Source organism: Syngnathus acus, chromosome 10 (assembly GCF_901709675.1).
Source record: "Syngnathus acus chromosome 10, fSynAcu1.2, whole genome shotgun sequence".
NCBI classification, from domain to species: Eukaryota; Metazoa; Chordata; class Actinopteri; order Syngnathiformes; family Syngnathidae; genus Syngnathus; species Syngnathus acus.
Window position 1 is genome coordinate 27586464 of NC_051095.1, and position 25655 is coordinate 27612118.

Below are 25655 nucleotides of genomic sequence, written 5' to 3' on the forward strand. Positions count from 1 at the left end.
CTGGCCTTTCTGTCCTCTGCCTGCATTTTGGTAAAAAGTGTCACTATCCTGGTCTACCAGAAAAGTGTCTTTTGTAGCTTTCATTCGTTTTCGTTTTTGTTTGTCTATTACTACTTTTTCCGCATGGAGGGCATGATTTATGTATTCCTCCAAAGTTCCGGTGTTCATGCCTATATAATGTTTGATCACCCAGCCTTGTATTGTTGGTCTGGACCCTGCGTGGATGGCATTTCTTAATTGCTGTTGATAAGCACCTTGAGGCGCATTATCTTCCACCAGTCCACTGTGTGTTTTAAACACTTTTGTCATTCGCACTCGATACTCATCAAAGGTTTCATTATCATTTTGCTTTGTTCTCCCTATTTCTGTATAATTTGCTCTGATTTCCTTTGACCAATCCATTTCTAGCGGGCTTTTCTGCCTAGTGGCTCTGTCCATCAACCCATAAGGAGGAGGTGATTCCTCAATTTTGTGTGTGTCATGTATTTGCGGATACAACTTCGCTATGATCTTTAGTTTTGAATTTGTAGCATGTGTTTTCTCTTCCCGCTCTTGTACTTCTTCTAGTTCTCCCTCAAATTTATATTTTTTAACCCATTTATCGAAATCTTTTTTAAGTCGGTCGGGATCCTGCCTTTCAATTATTTTCCAATCTTTGCATTTTAGTTCATGTCGGGGTAGGGACTTTCGCTTACTATTTAAGTTTCCCATGGTTTATTTTTCTAAATTTTGGAGTTGGTAGTTTGAATGGCACCTACAGTGTCCTAAAACCAACTTTATTCACAGGACAGTGGTTAAAAGTTCGATGTGTGGTAAGTCTCCTTTCACCTCCCCGAAGGGAGCGGAGAGTTCTTGCCTCTGCCCCCACACAAAGCCACTGTTTACAATCCTGTGTGTTTATATAGAGGAGCGCTCAAATGAGATCACTCTCAGTCAAACTGTACACAAGCATACCACGCGCGTTTTTTAATAACAGAGGAGTCCGCACTCCCGTTGCGGAATTTAACTAACAAAGTTAGGGGGCTCCACACCGCCCCTGCGGAATTTAACTGTTTCTGATTGCACTTGATAGGGTCTAGAATTCTCAAGGTCTTTAAGTGACTTCTTGTCACTGCTCGTTGTAAGTGACCTCGTCACTGCTCATTCATTAGGTGACCTCTTGTCACAGCTCATTCATTTCTTTTCAGTAGAATTAATATTCCTACTCACGGTCTGCTGATTCTCCTCCTCGGATAGCCTCGTCAACCCTCCCGGTGTCCAGCCGGACTGATCGAGACAGTCCCTTCAAAGGGCTTTTGTTTACCTCGGCCGAGGATTTTCGCCTGTGTCGAAGAGTCAGCTGGAACCGTTCAAGGTGTATCGAGGTCCCGGAACGAGCCCCCAATTTCTGTCAGGTTTAAATCGCTGACTGAACAACTATTAAGAGAAGAGCATCAGCAAACAAACCACAAGTGAGACAGAATATCAAGTCTTTTCTCGCGAGGAGTGCAGTACAGATAGTTTACAACAATCTCACAACACTAAATATCTGTGTACACTCCCGCTCTTTTTATTTGGATTTGCCCTACCCACAATTGTGAGGCAAAAGCCCCTAAAGGAAGGGGGGAGCACGTGGGCTTTGCCTCGTAAGCAAAATAATAAGAACGTGAGAAAAAGGAGTTTGAGTTGAGAAGAGAAAGTCCTTGAGCTCTAGCAAGGGAGGTTTTACGACCTTGAGTAGGATGAGACAAGCTAGGTTATTAATTACTGGATACGCACAAACATAATCTAACGATCAAGATAGCTTGGAAAACCCAGACTTTGATTGTCACTTGTAGGTTCATCTGAAGTGCAAGACAGCAATGAGGCATGTTGTCTAACAAAGTGGTCTTTGTTAAGAAGGAACTGTCTCGGTAGATGTCTTCTTTTTGCTGAGTTGTCAGCTGCGTCCTGTCTGACCTCTCTCCTGGCCCAGCCATACCTTTTCTCTTCTGTGGTACATCATAAAAACAGCAAGGCCAAACAGCAAGCATATATTGCAGTAATATTGCGGTAAAGCATTGACTAGAGAACGCATGATAACATATATATACATTTTCCTAACAACAGGTGAGTCACGCCGTCTGCTGTCTCTACCACCTGGAGCAGCATTCTGGAGGGGTGAAAGGAATCCGTGATAAATGAGGGATTACTGTACTCTTGTAGATTGTGTTCTTCCCGAGTTAACACACAAAAAAGTTTCAAGGTCTGGAAGGTTCCACCAGGGTGGCACCAGTACCTACTATGAATCAATCAACATTTATTTATGGAGCACTTTTCATACAGTTGTGTAACTCAAAGTGATTTACATTAGTTAAAAACAAACCTCCAGCGCACCCACCCCATCGCCAGCTGTCCCACAAAAAACAAGACCGGGGAATACGCTGAAACAAACACACATGCATGCACGCACGCACACACACACATCAGTAATCAAAAAAGAAAACAACCAGACTGAGAAGCCTAAAGAGACCTGAAGCTCTACACAGGGCATCCAGGGGACGAATGCACCACCCTAAGGAGCCATTTACAGCAGGACTGTACCATCAGCCGCTGCCGGAGGCCATCACCACGGAGTCCCCAATCCAGCAGAATTACAAGTACTTGCATCAATTGCAGTCGAGGACCCTGTGTGTTAAAGCCACAACCACGGCCCAGAGCAGCACCCGCCCCAGAAGGCTTCCTTTGAGGAAACACTGAGGAAAGTGAACTAAGTGAAAGTGAACAATATTTCAAAAGCCTAAAATTATTTGTCAGTAGAAATACTAGAAAGTAAAATAAACATCCTAAAGCAGGGGTCTCAAACTCCAGTCCTCGGGGCCGCATTCCTACATGTTTTCCAAGTTTCCCTCGTTAAACACACCTGATTCAATTATCAGGCTCCTGCAGAACGTGAGGATGAACTGATCATTTGAATCAGGTGTGTTTAACGAGGGAAACTTGGAAAACATGTAGGAATGCGGCCCCCGAGGACTGGAGTTTGAGACCCCTGTCCTAAAGCATGAATGCTTAAGTAAAACTAACATAATGGATACAGGGGGGGCTATAAATAAAGCAGAATGGGTTCATTTGAAATACATTTAAAATAACACATATAATAAAGGTTAAGATGACAAAATAAATGTATTAAATACATTTCAATTAAAAGCTAAATTGAAAAGGTATGAGTCGTCACCTTATCGTGGTGGAGGGGTTTGCGTGCCCCTATGATCCTAGGAGCCATGTTGTCTGGGGCTTCATGCCCCTGGTAGGGTCACCCATGGCAAACGGGTCCTAGGTGAGGGGCCAGACAAAGCACGGCTCATCAGCCCCTTATGATGAAAAAAATTAATGGATCACGTTTTCCCTCGCCCGGACGCGGGGCTCGAAGGCGAGCGTCTGGTGGCCGGGCCTTCGCCCATGGGGCCCGGCCGGGCTCAGCCCGAAAAGGAAACGTGGGTCCCCCTTCCCATGGGCTCACCACCTGTGGGAGGGGCCAAAGGGGTCGGGTGCATTGCAAGCTGGGCGGCGGCCAAAGGCAGGGACCTTGGCGGTCTGATCCCCGGCTGCAGAAGCTGGCTCTTGGGACATGGAATGTCACCTCTCTGGCTGGAAAGGAGCCCGAGCTGGTGTGCGAGGCAGAAAAGTTCCGACTAGATATAGTCGGACTTGCCTCCACGCACAGTTTGGGTTCCGGTACAAGCCCTCTCGAGAGGGGCTGGACTCTCTTCCACTCTGGAGTTGCCCACGGTGAGAGGCGTCGAGCAGGTGTGGGTATACTTATTGCCCCCCGGCTGGGCGCCTGCACATTGGGGTTCACCCCGGTGAACGAGAGGGTAGCCTCCCTCCGCCTTCGGGTGGGGGGACGGGTCCTGACTGTTGTTTGTGTCTATGCACCAAACGGCAGCTCAGAGTACCCACCCTTTTTGGAGTCCCTGGAGGAAGTGCTGGAGGGCGCTCCTTCTGGGGACTCCATCGTTCTACTGGGTGACTTCAATGCTCACGTGGGCAATGACAGTAAGACCTGGAAGGGCGTGATTGGGAGGAACGGCCCCCCCGATCTGAACCCGAGCGGTGTTCTATTATTGGACTTCTGTGCTCGACACGGATTTTCTATAATGAACACCATGTTCAAACATAAGGGTGTCCATGTGTGCACTTGGCACCAGGACACCCTAGGCCGCAGTTCGATGATCGACTTTGTAGTCGTGTCATCGGATTTGCGGCCGCATGTTTTGGACACTCGGGCGAAGAGAGGGGCGGAGCTGTCAACTGATCACCACCTGGTGGTGGGTTGGCTCCGATGGTGGGGGAAGATGCCGGTCCGACCTGGCAGACCCAAACGTTCTGTGAGGGTCTGCTGGGAACGTCTGGCGGAATCCCCTGTCAGGAAGAGCTTCAACTCCCACCTCCGGCAGAGCTTTTCCCACGTCCCGGGGGAGGCGGGGGACATTGAGTCCGAGTGGACCTTGTTCCGCGCCTCCATTGTTGAGGCGGCCGACCGGAGCTGTGGCCGTAAGGTCATTGGTGCCTGTCGTGGCGGCAATCCCCGAACCCGCTGGTGGACACCGGCGGTAAGGGATGCCGTCAAGCTGAAGAAGGAGTCCTATCGGGCCGTTTTGGCCTGCGGGACTCCGGAGGCAGCTGACAGGTACCGGATGGCCAAGCGGAACGCGGCTTCGGCGGTTGCTGAGGCAAAAACCCGGGCGTGGGAGGAGTTTGGCGAGGCCATGGAGAATGACTTCCGGACGGCTTCGAGGAAATTCTGGTCCACCATCCGGCGTCTCAGGAGGGGGAAGCAGTGCAACGTCAACACTGTTTACAGTGGAGATGGCGTGCTGCTGACCTCGACTCGGGACGTCGTGTGTCGGTGGGGAGAATACTTCGAAGACCTCCTCAATTCCACCGACACGCCTTCCATTGTGGAAGCAGGGCCTGGGGACTCTGAGGCGGACTCTCCAATCTCTGGGGTTGAAGTCACTGAGGTAGTTAAAAAACTCCTCGGTGGCAAGGCCCCGGGGGTGGATGAGATCCGCCCGGATTTCTTAAGGGCTCTGGATGTTGTGGGGCTGTCATGGCTGACACGTCTCTACAGCATCGCGTGGACATCGGGGACAGTGCCTCTGGATTGGCAGACTGGGGTGGTGGTTCCCCTCTTTAAGAAGGGGGACCGGAGGGTGTGTTCCAATTACAGGGGAATTACACTCCTCAGGCTCCCTGGTAAGGTCTATTCAGGGGTGCTGGAGAGGAGGGTCCGGCGGGAGGTCGAACCTCGGATTCAGGAGGAACAGTGTGGCTTTCGTCCTGGCCGTGGAACAGTGGACCAGCTCTTCACCCTCAACAGGATCCTCGAGGGTGCATGGGAGTTCGCCCAACCAGTCCACATGTGTTTTGTGGACTTGGAGAAGGCGTTCGACCGTGTCCCTCGGGAGGTTCTGTGGGGGGTGCTTCGGGAGTACGGGGTACCGAGCCAACTGATAAGGGCGGTTCGGTCCCTGTATCACCGATGCCAGAGTTTGGTCCGCATTTCCGGCAGTAAGTCGGATTCGTTCCCAGTGAGGGTTGGACTCCGCCAAGGCTGCCCTTTGTCACCGATTCTGTTCATAATTTTTATGGACAGAATTTCTAGGTGCAGCCGAGGCGTTGAGGGTGTCCGATTTGGGGACCTCAGCATCGCGTCTCTGCTTTTTGCAGACGACGTGGTGCTGTTGGCTTCTTCAGGCCGTGATCTCCAGCTCTCACTGGAGCGGTTCGCAGCCGAGTGTGAAGCGGTCGGGATGAGGGTCAGCACCTCCAAATCCGAGTCCATGGTCCTCGATCGGAAAAGGGTGGAATGCCCTCTCCGGATCGGGGATGAGATCCTGCCCCAAGTGGAGGAGTTTAAGTATCTTGGGGTCTTGTTCACGAGTGAGGGGAGGATGGAGCGCGAGATCGACAGGCGGATCGGTGCAGCGTCGGCAGTAATGCGGACTCTGTACCGGTCCGTCGTGGTAAAGAGAGAGCTGAGCCAAAAGGCAAAGCTCTCAATTTACCGGTCGATTTACGCTCCTACCCTCACCTATGGTCACGAGCTATGGGTCGTGACCGAAAGAACGAGATCCCGGATACAAGCGGCCGAAATGAGTTTTCTCCGCAGGATGTCCGGGCTCTCCCTTAGAGATAGGGTGAGGAGTTCGGTCATCCGGGAGAGACTCGGAGTAGAGTCGCTACTCCTCCACGTTGAGAGGAGCCAGATGAGGTGGCTCGGGCATCTCATCAGGATGCCTCCTAGACGCCTCCCTGGGGAGGTGTTCCGGGCATGTCCCACCGGTAGGAGACCCCGGGGACGACCCAGGACGCGCTGGAGAGACTATGTCTCTCGGCTGGCCTGGGAACGCCTTGGGATCCCCCGGGATGAGCTAGATCAGTGGTTCCCAAAGTGGGCGGTACCGCCCCCCTGGGGGCGGTGGAAAGATCTGGGGGGGCGGTGAGGAAGAAAGGGGCGGTAGGGGGGCGGTAGGGGGGCGGCAGTCGATTTGTACACAACACGCCGCTCTGGCCCAGTCAGATCCGACAGCATAGACTACAAAAGCAAAAGCTCAGGTTTGTAATTTCAAGCTTGTAATGTTCAGAATTTTATCTTATAATAAAAACCGCATTCTGGCGGTCAACATCATCTTGAGTTCAAGTCAACATGAAATTGGGGACTCGCCAGAACGCGCCGTGTTGTGTTGTGTTGAGCTGGTTAGGGCAGTGGTCCCCAACCACCGGGCCGCGGACCGGTACCGGTCCGTGGGTCACTTGGTACCAGGCCGCCAAGCCGCACAGAATTATTTTTTTTATCGACGATCAATTAATTCAGGTCAAGACACTCGTCCCGGTCACGTGACATGTTTCCCCAGTCGAGCCCGCAAAGCTAATATGTGGCGACAGGCTAACTAACCAGGCAGTGAAGCATTCAAAACTGCTTCAACACATGGAGACCAAGCATCCTGCAATAAAAGACAAACCTTAAATCACTTCGGGTGTCATTGTCTCCGATTACGTCTAGATGGGACCGGCTCGTTTCTGAGAAACAAACTCAGTGCTCCCACTAATTCAACGTATTGGTAATGATATTATAAATGTATTATTTATTTATTTATATAAATGTATTATTTATTTATATAAATGCCTTTGGGGGGGGGGGGCGCTAGGAATTCACTGGGGAGCCAAAGGGGGCGCCAGCCTGCAAAAGTTTGGGAACCACTGAGCTAGATGAAGTGGCTGGGGAGAGGGAAGTCTGGGAGTCCCTCCTGAAGCTGCTGCCCCCGCGACCCGACCCCGGATAAGCGGAAGAAGATGGATGGATGGATGGATGGATGAAAAGGTATGTCTTGAGCGGGTTCTTAAAAACATGAACATTCTCTGCAGCCCTGAGGTTCTCCGGCAGGCTATTCCACAAACGGGGGCTGTAAAACTGAAACAATGCCTCGCCGTGAGTGTGTGTCCTGACTTTTGGGATGATTAAAATGCGGTGGGAGATGGCAGCGGTCACCTTTTGTGGGTGGAGCAATCCTGCCCGGGCCGGCCCGCCGTGCTGCCTCGGTTGACATCAAGCTTTTTCACTGCTTTTTCTTTTTTTTATGAGCACTATTTGAAATCTAAGCTCTACTTGAAATCTTTGTCCAGATTTGAGCAAAAATCATCTTTGTTTGAATGTAATAGGCATGACCACACCATCACTTTTCTGCATTTGCCACATGTGTACTTTATAGTGTCATGTTCGTCCTTCGCTTTCGAAGATGACCATGTGACTTCACAGTGTCTTATGTGTGCGGAGATGGCTGATGAGGCCAATCCCTGCACGGAATGACCGGTTGCTGTGGGGGCAGGTTAGGGTTGAGGGCTGGTTGGGTGGGAGAGAAGAACTGTCCGCTTCGTGGATGCGTCGCTTTTCAAAGTCTGCAACGCCATGCTTGACTGCAGAGCGCCAGTTTGGTCGGTGTTGGGCATCAGCCTCCCAGGTCTCTGGGTCCAGACCGCAGCTTTTGAGACTGGCCTTTAGGGTGTTCTTGTACCGCTTCCGCTGGCCCCCACGAGAGCGCTTGCCAAGGTGTAGTTCGCCGTACAGAAGCCTTTTTGGAAGGCGTTCGTCTGGCATGCGGCAGACATGACCAGCCCATCTCAGCTGGGAGCGCTTGAGGATGGCATAGATGCTTTCCATCTCTGCCCTGTAGAGGACCTCGGTGTCTGGGATCTTGTCCTGCCATCTGATGTTCAGTAGCTTCCTGAGGCATCTCATGTGGAAGGCATTGAGCTGCTTTGCATGTCGGCTGTAGACGGTCCATGTCTCACAGGCATAGAGCAGGGAGGGGAGGACAACAGCACGGTAGACCTTGAGTTTGGTCTGCAGGCAGAGCCCTCTACGTTCCCAGACACAGCTGCGGAGTCTGCCGAAGGCTGCACTCCCATGTGCCACCCTGTGCATGATTTCCTCATCTATATTGGCCATACGGGACAGGATCCTACCTAGGTAGACGAACTTTTCAGCTGCCTTGAGATGTTCACCATTCACGCTGATGAGGGGCTCAGTGTAAAGGGCTCCAGGAGCAGGTTGGTACATCACCTCTGTCTTTTTTGTGCTGATGGTGAGGCCAAAGTCAGAGCATGCTGTGGCAAAGATGTCCATGCTCAGTTGCATTTCCAGCTGACTGGATGCATTGAGTGCGCAGTCGTCCACGAAGAGGAAGTCGCGGACTGTGGTTGTCTGCACTCTAGTTTTTGCCTGTAGTCTCCGTAGGTTGAACAGCTTGCCATCGGTGCGGTAGCACAGGTCTATTCCCATGTCCCTAAAACGGTATGCGTCTGTCAGCATGGCTGAGAACATCATGCTGAACAGAGTGGGTGCCAGAACACAGCCCTGCTTGACTCCGTTTTCCACCTGGAAGGGCTCAGAGTATGCACCGTTGTCTTGGACTCGTGCCTGCATTCCATCATGGAACTCGCGGACCATGTGGATAAAGATGTTGGGACAGCCAAACTTTGACATGATCTTCCAGAGCCCCTCACGGCAAACAGTGCCTTCGTCAGATCTACAAATGTGGAGTACAGACCGACGTTCTGTTCACGACACTTCTCTTGGAGTTGGCGAGCAGCAAAGATCATGTCAACAGTTCCACGACCCTGCCTGAATCCGCACTGGCTCTCTGGGAGGAGGACTTCATGCTCAAGATGTTCTGTCAGACGGTTCAGCTGAATTCTGGCCAGGATCTTGCCTGCTACAGACAGCAGAGCAATGCCACGATGGTTGTTGCAGTCCTGCCGGTTGCCCTTTCGCTTGTATAGGTGGACGATGGAGGCATCTTTGAACTCCTGAGGTAGCTTCCCTTGGCTCCACATGGTGCAAAAGAGGTTTGTCAGATGTTTGGTCAGGGGAGGTCCACCAGCTGCATAGAGTTCTGCTGGAATTGCGTCAGCGCCAGGTGCTTTGCCGTTAGGAAATCCTCTGATGGCTTTGGTGACTTCAGCTTCAGTTGGTGGCTCATCAAGAGCAGTGTTGACTGGCACTTGAGGGAGGCGCGCAATGGCTTCATCATTGATGACTGAGGGGCGGTTGAGGATGCCGCTGAAGTGCTCAGCCCAGCGCTCGAGGATCTTCTCTCTGTCTGTGACCAGGGTGTTGCCATCAGAGCTGAGGAGAGGGGGAGATCCTGAAGAGGTGGGACCGTAGATGGCTTTGAAGACGCTGTAGAAGTTCTTTCATTCTGGTCTACATAACCTTCAGCCTTCCTGCTTAGCCAGTTGTCCTGCATTCGACGTAGCTCCCGCTGGGTGGTTGCTTTGATGTTCTTGAAGGCAGACTGTTTTTGAGATGTTGGGTCACTGAGGTGGGCTCTGTGTAGGCGATGTTTTTCCTGGAGAAGATCTCTGATGTGGTCATCATTCTCGTCGAACCAATCCTGCTGCCTGCAGACTGGAGGTTCTACTGCTTTGAAGGCAACAGTATGAACGGTGTCTCTGAATGCAGCCCAGTCCAACTCCACGTTCCCTGAAGGTTTCAGGTCTTGCAGTTTACTGGCGAGCTCTTCATCCAGGGATTGTTTCACAGAGGCGTTGGCGAGCCTGGAGACGTTCAAACGCTTTGGGGGTTTGGAACCTTGAGGCCTCCTGGGAGGGTGGATCTTGATGTTCAGCCTTGATACCAGGAGCCTGTGGTCAGTCCAGCACTCTGCACCACACACTGCCTTAGTGACCCTGACATCCTGTCTTTCCCTTTGCCTGACGATGACATAGTCCAGTAGATCCCAATGTCTTGAGCGGGGGTGCATCCAGGAGGTCCTGTTGCGCTTTGGAAGGCAGAAGACTGAGTTGGTGATCAGGAGCTCGTCTGCCGCACAGGTCTCCAGCAGGAGGGTGCAATTGCTGTTACAGCTGCCCGTGCCATTTTTGCCGAGGACCCCTTCCCAGGACTTGTGGTCGGTGCCGACTCTGGCATTAAAGATAAAATGATGAGCTTATCTGCCTTGGGCAATGCAGTGATTGTGGCTGTCAGGTCCTCGTAGAACCTCTCCTTCACATCGTCGGAATGTCGGGGGCCTTCCATTATCACCTACTGCACGCTCGACATTCCTAATGATCAAGACCCTAATACAAGGAACACAGCAACAACAACAAAAGACAAACACCCCCAATATCATCCCACCAGAAATAATCTCAAAAACGGGGCATATGTTATGCAAGAGTGTTGTAATATACTTTTGAGTAGTATTAGATACATGGACCCTTAATAGTAACTGTATGTGTATTGGTTCCAATAGGACAAATTAATATTAAAATGTATCAGGTCTTATCAGTAGATACAGTATATCAGTGGCCAGTGCTTATGTCACTAGAAAGTCCTTAACTGATCACTCATCAGTTCCGCAAAAAGATTTGCTGAATGATGCCACAATGACTCAGTCCAGGTTCATTGATTTCTTATGGGGTTAATAATCTCCTTTATTGACCTTTATTGTCACCAATGGAGTCATAACAAATGGAATGATTTTCAAATAAAATACCAATAGCTAGAGGAAAGAAAATAAAATACAACTTGTAGACAAAACAAACCAGCCATACGTATCGGCTGAAAGAAAACAGAGAGAAGCACAGTTAGTTGGAGGGTGTGTGAAAGGGGAGGGGAATGAATGAATAAGTTTGTATCAAACATGTAAACCAGGGGTCTCCAAACTACGGCCCGCGGGCCAACTGCGGCCCGCGGTCCAGTTTTTATTGGCCCGCAGCAAATTCTGAAAACATAATTGAATATGGCCCGCACAAGAAGCTTGAGCTCAACTCTGTTGCACTTCTCAGTTTCCACACTAGATGGAGCCCGCCACACAAAGCGTTTGACGTCCCATTAGCACCCCCCCCCCCCCCCGGAAGAGAAGCGAACGCGCAGCGTTTGACGTCCCCTTAGCACCCCCCCCGGAAGAGAAGCGAACGCGCAGCGTTTGACGTCCCATTAGCACCCCCCCCCCCGGAAGAGAAGCGAACACGCAGCGTTTGACGTCCCATTAGCACCCCCCCCCCCCCCGAGAAGAGAAGCGAACGCGCAGCGTTTGACGTCCCATTAGCACCAACCCCCCCCCGCCCTGCACACGGCTCCCCTGGCCATTATAGTAAAAAGAGTTACTTTGCCGATCCTCAGTTTGTGTCAATTGCAATCTTGAACCATCCGTCTCTTTTTTCTCAAGTTGTTCCTTCAACACTCGCAGCTGCATGTTTTTTATTTCTCGATCAAGGTCCTCATCCTGTTTATTTTCTTCCTCCTGCCTCTTATCACAGCGGTTTAAAAAATGGCACAAATGCTTTCCCCAGCTCTCCAGAGACAATGAGTCTGGGCCCGCAATGCCGTCTAATGTATCCTGTATCTTTTTTGGTTGGGTTTTGTAAATTGCCAGCTTCATCAGAGACTGTGGTGTGCCCGACAACGGATATTCACCCGTCTCAGCCTTCCATAAGAGGCAAACACGTTCAAAATACTTGGCAGGGTTTTCCCCCTTCTCACACCCTACTTCACCCTTAGCCTTGGTAGAGGGCCGGGAAGGGTACATCAAGTAAAGTGCATCCCACACACGTTGAGAAATGGGGGAGAAAGGGTGACTGTCCCTCAAATCTGCAGTGTTAGCCTTCCTCTCAAGAACCTGCAAATCTCCCGGTGTCACATGCGCTAAAAGACATTTACGTACATCTCCCAGTGCAGCGTTCGTAGGCAGAACCAGTTTACAAAAAGCCGCAGCCCATTTTGTTCCTCCTTCCGAAGGAGAGGGCAACTGGCTACGCAACATATTAGCTTCAGTCAACGAAAGAGGATTATATTGTCTAGAGATTATTCTGCCCGTCCTATCAGTGGCTTCGACTAACGGGGCTTGGAAATGCCTATTTTGGTCACCATCTCTTTTCGCATTCATTGCTCTAGTAACAACCTGTGATGCACGTGTGTTAGATACCGAAGACACCGTAGGCATCAGGCATGCTTGGTTTCATGGACGATGAAGGATATGCAGTGAAGCCAGCGCTAGGCCGTCCCTTATCACGTTTTTGTTGTTTTAATGGCGTACTAGTGGTGTCTGTATAAGTCTTATCTGGTTGTCTCAATGGCACAAAACAATCGGCAGGCGCCCGGCCCATCCCGTCTGTTATTACATCCTGTACCACAAACACTTTCTCATCCGATGTACCTTCTTCTGCCACAATTTTGTAAATATCTCCTTTTCGGAGAGGAATAGTATTATCATCGCCACAATCTATGTTGCCTGTGACCGTTATTAAATCCTCGACAAACGGTTCATCCAGCTCCATACAATGTGATCCCTCATCGTCATTGTCATCTATCCCAATGCAGGGCCTTCCACCCCCCTTTTCTTTTGTCAACTCTCTCACTTTCTCACTTAGATGGCGTATCGTTTCAGATAAGGCGGCCAGCTCATCTTTGTATTTCCCTTGGCCCCACACCGTAGTCATTGGGCCTTCTATCTCACACGTCAAAGTCCCTTGCTTAATGTCAATCACAGGTGCCTGCATCACATCAACAAGCGAATTACCCTGGGCCTTCAGCACCTCAGGGCCACGCTGTGCAATATTACTTCTACCAACTATCTGCCCTTTCCTCTGTTGAGCAGAAGCTTCAAGCTCACTTTCAATTTTATCCCCCTCACAAAAAGCTGGATGTGTAAACACATCCCGACAAAATCTGATCAAATCCTGTATGTTTCCGACCCTCTTTTATTTTTTACCTTGATCTCCATGATTTGCAGTGACCATCTCATTTATAGCCAACTGTTCTTTGGTTCTTAACTCCCTTAAAATGGCCCTTCTGGCCTCCTTATTTGGGAGTTCCCCCTCTAGGGGACCAAGCCCTCCCAACTCTAACGATTTCTGTGTCCAAATCTGGCACTTTTCTTCATGTTTTCTGGTATTCATGGGGATAATTTAATTTTAACAATCTCACAACAACATCAATTTTCTCCCCTTCCGTTCTCTTTCCACCTTCTGTCGCCACCATTTTATGACTGCACTTTCAATCTCCCCTACACTATTCCCCAAGTCTTTCACTCAAAATTTACACAGAAGTAACGATATATATATATATTTTTTTTTTAGTCAAAACAAAATCTCACATCATGATAACTTCACTAAACAAATAAAATATTTGTTTGTGGCCGAACACAGTGGTCAATTATGACCTCACAACCACCAGAGCAACCACAAAGCAACAAAACTCAGCAGTAAGTTGATTAGCTAGAGGTTAATTATAAACCCCACAAGGTCAAAATCGGACCTTAAAATCACCACAGCAATCTCAAAAGAAAGTACTTGATTTTGATGTCATTAAGTGGCCACAGAGTTCTTTCAATTTAGCCAGACTTAACACGGTCATCCGTGACCTCACACAGTGGTCACAAGCGCTTTTTTTTTTTTTTTTTTCTCGACGTACTTAACCAGGTCCCACACAGTGACCTTTTGTGACCTCACACAGTGGACACAGAGCTCTTTTAACTTAACCAGGTCCCACACAGTGACCTTGACCATACACAGAAGTCACGAGCGCTTTCAAAAAACATAAACTTCGATCATTTTGGCATTTACCACAACTCACACTATTTTACATTACTTCAATATTTTTAGTAGTTTATAGCAGATATTTAACCATCTAACACAATCCTCGTTCTCAGAAATTTCAACAATCTACCCCCGTAGGGGTAGGCAGAAAATGTTCTTATCAAAAAGAAGGTATTCTGCTCACCTTATTTTTGGGCCCAGCTGAATTGTTGAAATTTCCGCGGGGATGGCGTGATGTCGAAAAACAGGATCAGCGAGCACAAGACCACGGGTCACGGCACCATCTGTTAGGTTCGTTCCCAGTCCTTTATCTTTAATGCACGATATGCTAACAGTAATTACCAAGAGGCAGCCTTCACAGTTTAACTATTTAATGTATGCCAGAATGATCGATGCACAGCTGTGGAGCCCTTTCTGCGAGATGCGGAAGAAGGTCTAACTCCCAGCGCCAAGGTTCCTGCTCTTATACTTTACTGAGCCGCCTTCCTGCAAGGAGGCGACTCTGCCATCTTGTGTGATAATGTGTGACCTTGTAGTCTTAACTGAGAGCAACTTCTACATATGTGCAAAGAGTGTCATAGAGAAGAGAAAGCTAATAAAGCAAGAGAAGGGTTACAGTGATATAACGGCATAGCTCAAGCTACCTAGCTAATCACATGTGCCAAAGAGGCCTATTCTAACACGCACAATCCATGCGCCAAGGGTGATTGGTGTCACCTTTGTCCTGTTTCCTTGTTTCTTACCGCTGGTAATGGGACTCCTGCCAGCCGCGGCCAGCTGGCCAGGAAGAGGTGAAGCAGGCAATGTTTGGGGCACCTTTTCTAGCCCGTTCCTCATGCCAGGAGGTAGGCAGTGCAAACCTAAATAGGGCTGCCTAGTCACTCGGGGGGCTGCCGGAATCCAGTGCTGCCTCGGTTCACTGGACAACGACCCTATGGCCCGAGCCGCCTGCGTGGATCAAAGCCAGGATCATTGCAGAAGAGCAACGTGACAACAACGAGACAATGATGAGAGGGAACTTGGTATGTTCAATGGTGAACTTGCCCAACTGTTTAATTTGGCGACAGAAGATGAGGACTTGGACGGATTTGTGTACGAATATCGAGTAACAATAATGTGAGTACAGTAGAGGACATGGTTAAACAGTAGAATAAAGTACAACTGAACTCTCTGTCTTGCTCCCGTGACGTTTTCTTGTTTACCGTAAGTCATGGCATGCATGCGCCATATACTGCAGTGCGACCAATGTGTAGATTAAATACAAAATAGACCCTGCAATTGAGTTTGTACCTTTTTACCCGAAGCGCCTTATTGTGCGGAAAATACGGTAAAGTAAAATCGCAGCAAGAAAATCAGTTAGGCGGGCTTAGCAAGTGGCAACATAAGGTGGAGGCTGGTGGCTCCCTGACAGCGATTAAGTGGTATTATATATACAATGCTAGATAAGGCCATGACCACACCAAACTTTTTGATATTCCATCTATCTTAAGATTCTTTTTTCTATTTATTCTTTTTTTAACCAAAAAAGTTTGTTTGTCAGCAATAAAGGTCAAAATGCAATAATCCATCCATCCATCCATCCATCCATCCATCCATCCATCCATCCATCCATCCATCCATCCATCTTCTTCCGCTTATCCAGGGTCAGGTCGCGGGGGCAGCAGCTTTAGGAGGGACTCCCAGACTTCCCTCTCCCCAGCGACTTCATCCAGCTCATCCCAGGGTATCCCAAGGCGTTCCCAGGCCAGCTGAGAGACATAGTCTCTCCAGCGCGTCCTGGGTCGTCCACGGGGTCTCCTACCGGTGGGACATGCCCGGAACACCTCCCCAGGGAGGCGTCCAGGAGGCATCCAGATGAGATGCCTGAGCCACCTCATCTGGCTCCTCTCAACGTGGAGGAGCAGCGGCTCTACTCCGAGTCTCTCCCGGATGACCAAGCTTCTCACCCTATCTCTAAGGGAGAGCCCGGACACCCTGCGGAGGAAACTCATTTCGGCCGATTGTATGCGGGATTTCGTTCTTTCGGTCACGACCATAACTCGTGACCATAGGTGAGGGTAGGAGCGTAGAGCGACCGGTAAATTGAGAGCTTTGCCTTTTGGCTCAACTCTCTCTTCAACACGACGGACCGGTACAGAGTCCGCATTACTGCCGACGCTGCACCGATCCGCCTGTCGATCCCGCGCTCCATCCTGCCCTCACTCGTGAACAAGACCCCAAGATACTTGAATTCCTCCACTTGGGGCAGGATCTTATCCCGATCCGGAGAGGGCATTCCACCCTTTTCTGACCGAGGACCATGGATTTGGATTTGGAGGTGCTGACCCTCATCCCGACCGCTTCACACTCGGCTGCGAACCGCTCCAGTGAGAGCTGGAGATCACGGCTTGAAGAAGCCAACAGCACCACGTCGTCTGCAAAAAGCAGAAACGCAATGCTGAGGTCCCCAAACCGGACACCCTCAACGCCTCGGCTGCGGCTAGAAATTCCGTCCATAAAATTTATGAACAGAATCGGTGACAAAGGGCAGCCTTGGCGGAGTCCAACCCTCACTGGGAACAAATCCGACTTACTGCCGGAAATGCGGACCAAACTCTGGAATCGGTGATACAGGGACCGAACCGCCCTTATCAGTTGGCTCGGCACCCCGTACTCCCGAAGCACCCTCCACAGAACTTCCCGAGGGACACGGTCGAACGCCTTCTCCAAGTCCACAAAACACATGTGGACTCATCATCGGCGGTCACTTCGGACAAGTATGGCTGTCTTCTTCTCGGGGTCGTCTACTTGTGGGTCAGCAGGTGGGCGTAGAGGCCGATCCAGGCTCCACATATTTTTGTGCAGTGTGGGCAGGGGAAAGTGGTGGTGGGTTGTGGTCGTTCTGGAGCCTGTTTTTGTCTTTCCTTGCGGAGTTGTCGTTTGGTTTCTGCGACACGGCGGAGTTCCTTTTCGTGATGTGCTGCACCTTCTTGCACCGCTGCCCTCCAGCTGTTCCTGTTCAAGGCGATGCGCTCCCTGTCCTGAGATGTTATTTGGAATTTGTTGAGATTGGTCTAGAGCACAGGTGTCAAACTCAAGGCCCGGGGGCCAGATGCGGCCCGCCACATCATTTTATGTGGCCCGCAAAGACAAATTGTGCATCAAATTCATGTGTCATTACTCGAATTGCAAATTGTCTTCATTTTTAATATTTTATTTTTAAATATTTGACCAGTTTTTACTCGTCTGATTTGAAAACGAGTTACTTGTCAGTTTGTTTTGTAGTTTTTACTGTATATAATATGAGGTGCTCATACATTTATTTGGGGTGACAGTCATAATGGCCCTCCGAAAGAAGCTATGACTACAATGCGGCCCGCGAAGAAAATGAGTTTGACACCCCTGGTCTAGAGGTTGTCCTTGAAACGTTTCTTTTGCCCAACTGGGGCTTGCGGACCTCTCTCCAGCTGGGAGTATAACATCTGTTTGGGCAGGCGGGTGTCAGCCATGCGGATGAGATGTCCTGTCCATCGGAGTTGGTGCTGCATTATTAAGCTGGTGATGCTCTGTATCCTGGCTTCCTCCAGAACGCTGATGTCTGTGCGTCTGTCCTCCCATTTGATCCTGAGTATTTTCCTCATGGTTCTCTGGTGGTGTTGTTCAAGAGCTCTTAGGTGCCTGCTGTAGGTTGTCCATGATTCTGCCCCATAAAGTAAGGTGGGGAGAACCACAGCTTTGTAAACCAGGACCTTGGTGTCAACCCGGAGGTCTCTGTGTTCAAAGACTCTTTTCCAGAGTCTGGCGTACGCTCTACTGGCACAGCTCAGGCGATGGTTGACCTCAGAGTCAATGTCAGCTTTGGAGGAGAGAAGGCTGCCGAGGTAAGGGAAGTGGTCAACATTTTCAAGTGCAGTGTTGTCCACATTTATGATGGGCGGAGTAGATGGCTGGTTGGGAGGGGGTTGATGTAGCACCTGGGTCTTCTTGATGTTCATGGTCAAACCCAGGACTCTGTATGCCTTAGCAAAGGCGTTCAGGATGCCCTGGAGGTCTTCTGCAGAGTGTGCTGCAATGGCATTATCGTCCGCATACTGGATCTCCATGATCATGGTGGTTTTGATCTTGGTTTTGGCTTTGAACCCCTTAAGGTTGAAGAGCCTGCCATCAGTTCTGTAACAAATTGGGATTCCCTGTGGTAGTTCTTCGCCAATAAGGTGGAGCATGGCGGCAATGAAGACAGAGAACAGGGTGGGTGCAATGATGCATCCCTGTTTGACCCCTGTCTCTACAGTGAAAGTTGTTGAGCACTGTGGCTGTCATTCCGTCATGTAATAATCGCAGTATTCTGGCGTATTTATCCGGGCAACCATACCTCAGAAGGATACCTCCATGGGGCCTGGCGACCCACCGTGTCAAAGGCCTTTGTCAGGTCTATGAAAGCCATGGACAAAGGCTGTTTATGCTCACGGCATTTTTCCTGGAGTTGGCATGTTGTAAAAATCATGTCTGCAGTGCCTCTAGATCAGGGGTGTCAAACTCAAATTCACAGTGGGCCAACATTTTAAATTGAACAAAGCAGCGGGCCAAGGTTGAACAAATTAACCTTTTAATATGGAATCAAACAAGTTTTGATTTTACAATGAATATTGAACAAGCAAGGCTTATATAACGGCGGGCCAGCTCTAATATTAATTTGAAATTGCCTCGCGGGCCAAATATGATTACACTGCGGGCCAAATTTGGCCCGCGGGCCAGAGTTTGACACCTATGCTCTAGATGGACGAAAACCGCACTGTGATTCTGGGAGAACTTCCTCAGACAGTGGCAGTAGGCGATTGGCAAGAACACGAGCAAGTACTTTGCCAACTGTTGAAAGGAGTGAGATGCCCCTATAGTTTCCGCAATCCGCTTTGTCTCCTTTCTTGAAAATGGTCACTATCAGAGCGTCCCTGTGCTCCGAGGGGAGTTCTTCTTTTTCCCAGACCTTCAGAAGGAGAGCATGGAGGCGGCGCTGGAGCTCTGGTCCACCTTCCTTTATGATCTCAGCTGGGATCCCATCTGGCCCAGAGGCCTTGTTGTTCTTCAGGCTCCTGATGGCATCTTGGACCTCTGCTAAAGTGGGAGTTTCACCCATGTCTTCCCTGATGGGACTCTGAGGGATGTGACTGAGGAAATCTGACTGAGTTGTGCTGTCACGGTTGAGGAGTTCCTGAAAGTGCTCTCTCCACCGGTTGTTTATGGACTCATTGTCCTTCAACAGCTCCTGCCCGTCCTTAGAGCGTAGTGGGTTTTGGCCGCGATGGCTTGGGCCGTAGACAGCCTTAGTGGCGCTGAAAAAGCCTCTGGTGTCACCAGAGTCTGCCAAACTCTGGATTTCCAGTGCCCTTTCTGTCCACCAGGAGTTTTTAATCTGCCTCACGTTCTGGACGTGAGCCTTGGCTCTAGAGTAAGCCTGTCTCTTTGCTTTGCAGGTGATGTCATTTTGCCAGACACGAAAGGTTTCCCTTTTCTTGGAGATGAGCTGTTCTATCTCTGGGTCGTTCTCATCAAACCAGTCCTGATGCTTTCTGGACTTGAACCCAAGAGTGGCACTGCAGGTATCAAGGATGGAAGACTTGAGCAGGTTCCAGTGTTCTTCAATGTCCTCAGGGTATTCCTGAGGCTTTCTCCAAGAGAAGCCTGAAGCAGCTGCAGGATGGCAGTTTCGTTCAGGCTCTCAAGGTTTAGTCTCTGCTTCTTTTGCAGTCTCCTCTTCCTCTTGAGTCTGATGGACATCGTGGATTGTATCAGGCGGTGATCTGTTCAGCAGGCCTCTGAATCCATCATGGCTTTTGTGATGCTCACATCGCGCTGATCCCTGGCTCTGACAATGACATAGTCAATAAGATGCCATTGTTTAGAGCAGGGGTGGCCAACCCGCGGCTCGCGAGCCGCATGCGGCTCTTTGCCGGGTTTCATGCGGCTCCTTTACGTTCGGCTCGCGAGCCGCATGCGGCTCCTTGCCGGGTTTCATGCGGCTCCTTTACGTTCATATCAACATTTGTGGGTTTATTTGTTTGTTTGTTTGTTTGTTTTTGTGCGTGTTCGCTTCGCTTGAGTTCAATATGGTATTTTCGTCAAACGCTGCGTGTTCGCTTCGCTTGAGTTCAATATGGTATTTTCGTCAAACGCGCATGCGCATGAGGTGAAATCCCGCAAAGGAGGAGGGGCAAACCCATTCGGGGGGGGGGGGGGATGTGGCTCTTTGCGGTACACAGTAAAAAAATGTGGCTCTTAGTCTCTGACTGGTTGGCCACCCCTGGTTTAGAGCGAGGGTGTCTCCATGAACCCTTGAGTTTGTTCTTCTGGCGAAATAAGGTATTGGTGATGGTAAATTCGTATTGAGCACATTTGCTAAGAAGCAAAACCCCGTTGGAGTTGATATTTCCAATGCCTTCCTTTCCAATGGTGCCCTTCCAGAGGTGGTGGTCTCGGCCCACTCTGGCATTGAAATCTCCCAACATAATGATCTTGTCCTCCTTGGAGATTTTTGACAATACCTCATCCAGACAGGCATAGAAGGTCTCTTTTGCTTCCTCATCGGAAACGAGGGTAGGTGCATAAGCACTAAGAACTTGCCGTCTGGTTGTTGGCCAGCACCAGACGGAGGGTCATCAGGCACTCACTGATTCCCACAGGGAGTTCAGAGAGCTGACTGATCAGTTGGTTGTTGAGGGCAAAACCAACCCCATGGATCCTAGGCTCATCTGTGGCCTTTCCATTCCAGAAGTGTATCCACCCTTTTCCTCCTTCAGATGACCTTCCTCTGCCCGTCAGGTTTCTGAAAGGGCAGCTATGTCAATCCGGCATCTTCTCAGTTACCTGGCAATGATGGCGGTTCTCCTCTCCGGCCTATCACTGGTTGCACTGTCCATTAGTGTGCGCACATTCCAGGCACCAAAATTCATGTTTCTGTGTTTTTTGACCGCATATTGGTGATCCCTCTGAACGCGGTAATACAGTCGGGAGGTTTGAGGCAGGCTATGTTTAGGGCACCTTTTCTAGCCCCTTCCCCGTCAGGGGTGAGCAGAGTGGATCCTAAAAAGGGCTGCTCAGTCATGGATGCAGCTACCGAAGAGCTCTTTCTGCCTCGGTCCAAGAGCCCAAAGATCATTTAACATCCACCGCCTGATGTGCCAGCTTGTGACTAGGGGCTTCCAGACTTCACAATCCTGCCCCCGTCGCCACTTACTGGTCGCCACAGGACTTTAATCCGGGATGTAAGGTGGATTCCCTGAAAAAGACGCCTGTGCGTGACTATGTTTAAAGTGGGGAGACTGGTGCACAGACAGTCACCACACTGTCCTTGACAGATCGGGGTCAGAATCCAGTGGCATGGAGACCAAGATGACTGGTAACCCTTTTCTTCTGCAGCCTTCATCCGCCTTCCCAGCCGGTGTGACGCCTTCTCTTAGGTCAGCCATCATCCTCCGCCTGGTCCACCGTTCACTATTTACCAATAGCTGGAGCTGTTTACCCACAGCCGGGACAGTGGTTGATGGGCAGTATGGCGTGACCACTCACGGGTGGGCCTACATGCCGCATCTCTGGGGCCCACTGCTGCTCCAAGATCCTGCACAACTTAGCCTGGGACCGCAGGGTGCCAGTTGCCATGTGTGGCCACGAGGAGGCGTGTGCAAGTCTTGGCAATGGAGGAGGCTTATGCACTCGGCTCCTCTTTTCACCCCCGGAAACAGAGGGCTAGCCAGTGGCGGTAGCTGAAAGCAGAAAAGTTGCAAGCAGAGGCAGCATGCAGCATGCACAAACTACAGGCACTACTACTCCAACACTACTGCACTGACGCATCACATGCCCTGTGTGCTGATGGAAAACACACACACACACAACACTCCCATGCCCCCTCGAGGATCCTGCCGAGGGAGTAGAGCTGGTCCACTGTTCCACGGCCAGGACGAAAGCCACACTGCTGCTCCTGAATCTGAGGTTCGACCTCCCGACGGACCCTCCTCTCCAGCACCCTTGAATAGACCTTACCAGGGAGGCTGAGGAGTGTGATTCCTCTGTAGTTGGAACACAACCTCCGGTCCCCCTTCTTAAAGAGGGGAACCACCACCCCAATCTGCCAATCCAGAGGCACCGTCCCCGATGTCCACGCAGTGTTGCAGAGGCGTGTCAGCCAGGACAGCCCCACAATATCCAGAGCCTTTAAGAACTCCGGGCGGATCTCATCCACCCCTGGGGCCTTGCCCCCGAGGAATTTTTTAACTGCCTCAGTGACTTCGACCCCAGAGATTGGAGAGTCCACCTCAGAGTGTCCAGGCCCTGCTTCCACAATGGAAGGCGTGTTGGTGGAATTGAGGAGGTCTTCGAAGTATTCTCCCCATCCGACTCACGACGACCCGAGTCGAGGTCAACAGCACGCCATCTCCACTGTAAACAGTGTTGACGGTGCACTGCTTCCCCCTCCTGAGACGCCAGATGGTGGACCAGAATTTCCCCGAAGCCATCCGGAAGTCATTCTCCATGGCCTCGTCAAACTCCTCCCACGCCCGGATTTTTGCCTCAGCAACCGCCGAAGCCACGTTCCACTTGGCCATCCGTGAAAATTAAATAAGATTAAACCACATTGAAAAGTAAAAAACTATCATTCAAAACTCACTGACAGTGGCTGTTTTTGTTGTTTCATTAGGCAAAATCATTGAGCCTCTTGAGAATGTTTGGTACAAGACCCCTTGTAGCTGTGTGTGTGTGTGTGTGTGTGTGTGTGTGTGTGTGTGTGTGTGTGTGTGTGTGTGTGTGTGTGTGTGTGTGTGTGTGTGTGTGTGTGTGTGTGTGTGTGTGTGTGTGTGTGTGTGTGTGTGTGTGTGTGTGTGTGCGCGTGTGTGTGCGCGTGTGCGCGCGCGCGCGCGCGCGCGCGCGCGTATTTATGGGTTAAGGGGACAAGTTCATCTGTTTTTGTTGACTATAGTGATAGCTCTCGGGAAGAAGCTATCCCTGAGTCTGCTTGTCCTTGTTTTGTGTAACCTGTACCTTCGGCCTGATGGTAACAGGTCAAACAGGTGATTACTGGGGTGGTAAGTGTCCTTGGTGCTGTTACCAGCTCTGGTCAGGTAGCGAGAGTTGGCAATGTCCTCCAGACTGGGCAGACTGTGATCTTTTGGGCTGTGCAGATGACCCTCTAGCACTCTCCTGTCAGCTGCAGAACACCCCGCGTACCACGCGGTGAAGTATTACGCCAGGATGCTCTCTATGATGGCTCTGTAGAAGGTCACCAGCACCCTCTCCTCCAGGTTGTTCTTCCTGAGCACTCAGGAAGTGGAGACGCTGCTGGCCTTTCCTCACCACCACCAAGGTGTTCACGGTCCAGGAGAGGTCCTCGGATATCTATACTCCCAGGAATCTCATGGTGTGGACCCTCTGCACAGTCCCTGTGGATGTGAAGTGGGGCCGGTTCCGCTCTGCCCTTCCTGAAGGATATGATGATTTATTTTGTTTTATGTGGTGTTCAGTTGAAGGTTGTTAACTGAACACTACACAGTCAATCTGTTGACCTCATCTCTGTAGTCTGTAGTCGAAAGCGAGTCTTGGCAGCCATCCTTTTTTTTACGCCTCCTCAATTCTTGCACACCACAACGTCACTCTCCACCATATTGCTAATAGAGGAGCTGGGTCTAACTGCATCCTACTCTAAAAACGTAATCTGTGATGGGTTTTTTTAGTCTTCGTGATAGCGTTATTCTATTAAGTAACAATAAGAGAGAGGAGACCAAGAACACAACCTGAGCCAGCAATACTTGTTGCGCCACAAGGAAAAATAGAGCTTTCAGCGCCCCGAGATCTTTCGAAGTTCCACTTCCCCTGTACTGCCCTTTATTGCAGTCGGCCTGGTAGGAGGATCACAATACCCTACCATACGGAAATATTTATGTGTGTGTGTTGGGGGGGGGGGGGGTTCGTTACAACAAGCGTGTGTTTTTACATGATAACATTCGTCCAATGACTCTTAACACTGCTTTAGGAATCATTGTTGCCCAACACCCCCACTGCGTCTTTTATTTCCATTTACCACTTATTTAAGTTGTTATGAGCTAATTCAAACCTTATGGTCGGAAGAATGTTCTTGAGACTTCCATTTCTCCGTCTGTCAACCCGGAAGTCCCCCAAACTCCTTTTAATAATGACTTTTCTAGCACCATTCGGTGGTTTTGCATAAAAACTCATCTGAGTGTATGATGATGACAGGTTGTTTACCAACATATTTGTCACACCCATAAAGCGTTGTAATGATAGGAAGTCAAAATAGATACGTCTGAGATTATTCTTGAAAGTGTTATGAGCCTACATAGAATTTTTATTTTGTCTGCCTTATCTGTGTTGTACATTGTAGACTGGCATGATGCAGGTCTAGTTCGAGACATTGAAGTTGAAACAGGGCAAAACCTAGGATCTGATGGAATGGATAAATGGGGTAAAAGAAAGAAGAATAAATATCCCAACCTCAGCAATCTCAAGGACCGCGCCAACACATCACGAGCTCGGCTTGAGAAGCGAATATTCAACAAGTATTTTCCTGTTTTTTTCTCATAACTTTAACATGGTTTCTATAGCACAGCTTGTTTTTCTTGTTGTTTTGACTTATTTTCTCAACCTCTACTTTTTCCCTGTAGGAGTGCCGTGCGCAGAGTTGCTCAGATGATGACCAAAGTTGACAGCAAAAAACATGAAAAGTTTTCCAACCAGTTCAACTATGCGCTCAATTGACTTTCATTTTTTTTTCATTAAATGTATCATCAATAACTGTACTACATAATTTTGGTTATCTACTAATTTTACAAAATATCTTGAGAAGCAGCTGCTGGTGACCTTCTACCGAACAACCATTGAGAGCATCCTAGTGTACTCCATGACGGTGTGATACGATGCGTGCACCGTCGCGAACAGGAGAGCGATGCAGAGAGTGATTAACACCGCTCAGAGTATCACGGGCTGCCCTCTCCCCTCCCTGGAAGATAGCGCCAACATCAGCGACCTCAGCAGAGAGACCAACATTGCCGCGGACCCAACATACCCCGAACATCATATCTTCGAACTATTGCCCTCAGGACGACATTATAAAATTCACAAAACCCGCACAAACAGACTCGAGAACAGCTTCTTCCCCAGAGCTATAAGTGCGCTGAACAACAGCAAAAAACAAATAAACCAAAAATAACCACTGCTGATGCACTTCTGTTACCATCCTTCCTGCACTTTACTAAACCTGGTACACTTAATGTGCTAAAGGCCACTCATTACATATGTACTATTTAAAATGTATACAGTAAACCCTTGTTTTTCGTGGGTCTTACGTTCCAAAAAGAACCCGTGATAGGCGAAATTCGTAAAGTAGTAACCTTTTTACAATTATTAGTGTGAAGGCGACGGCCTTCACACTGTCAAGTGGCATGGTGGTACGAGATGGTGTAAAATTAGGTATTGAATTTGGCCCAGGCACATTGGCTATCCCAAAACATGTAGTAGTTCAAATTTTCACCAGGAGATGGTGTTAAAGCTTGACATAGGGGTGACCTGATGAAAATTACCGTTTTTTTCCATGTATAATGCGCAAAATTTGA

General features: G+C 49.6%; 1 protein-coding gene across 4 annotated transcripts in view; it reads left to right on the forward strand.

Annotated features, from left to right (window-relative positions):
* The window catches only part of uvssa (UV-stimulated scaffold protein A), a 158523-nt gene extending 133265 nt beyond the window's left edge, over positions 1-25258 (forward strand). For all 4 annotated transcript variants that reach the window (XM_037262838.1, XM_037262837.1, XM_037262840.1 and 1 more), the window contains 2 exons: positions 24428-24602; positions 24708-25258. In XM_037262838.1, coding sequence (XP_037118733.1) covers positions 24428-24602; positions 24708-24801 — 269 coding nt within the window. In that variant the 3' untranslated portion in view covers positions 24802-25258. The remainder of the gene's footprint in view (positions 1-24427; positions 24603-24707) is intronic.
* Positions 25259-25655: the final 397 nt, after the last annotated feature.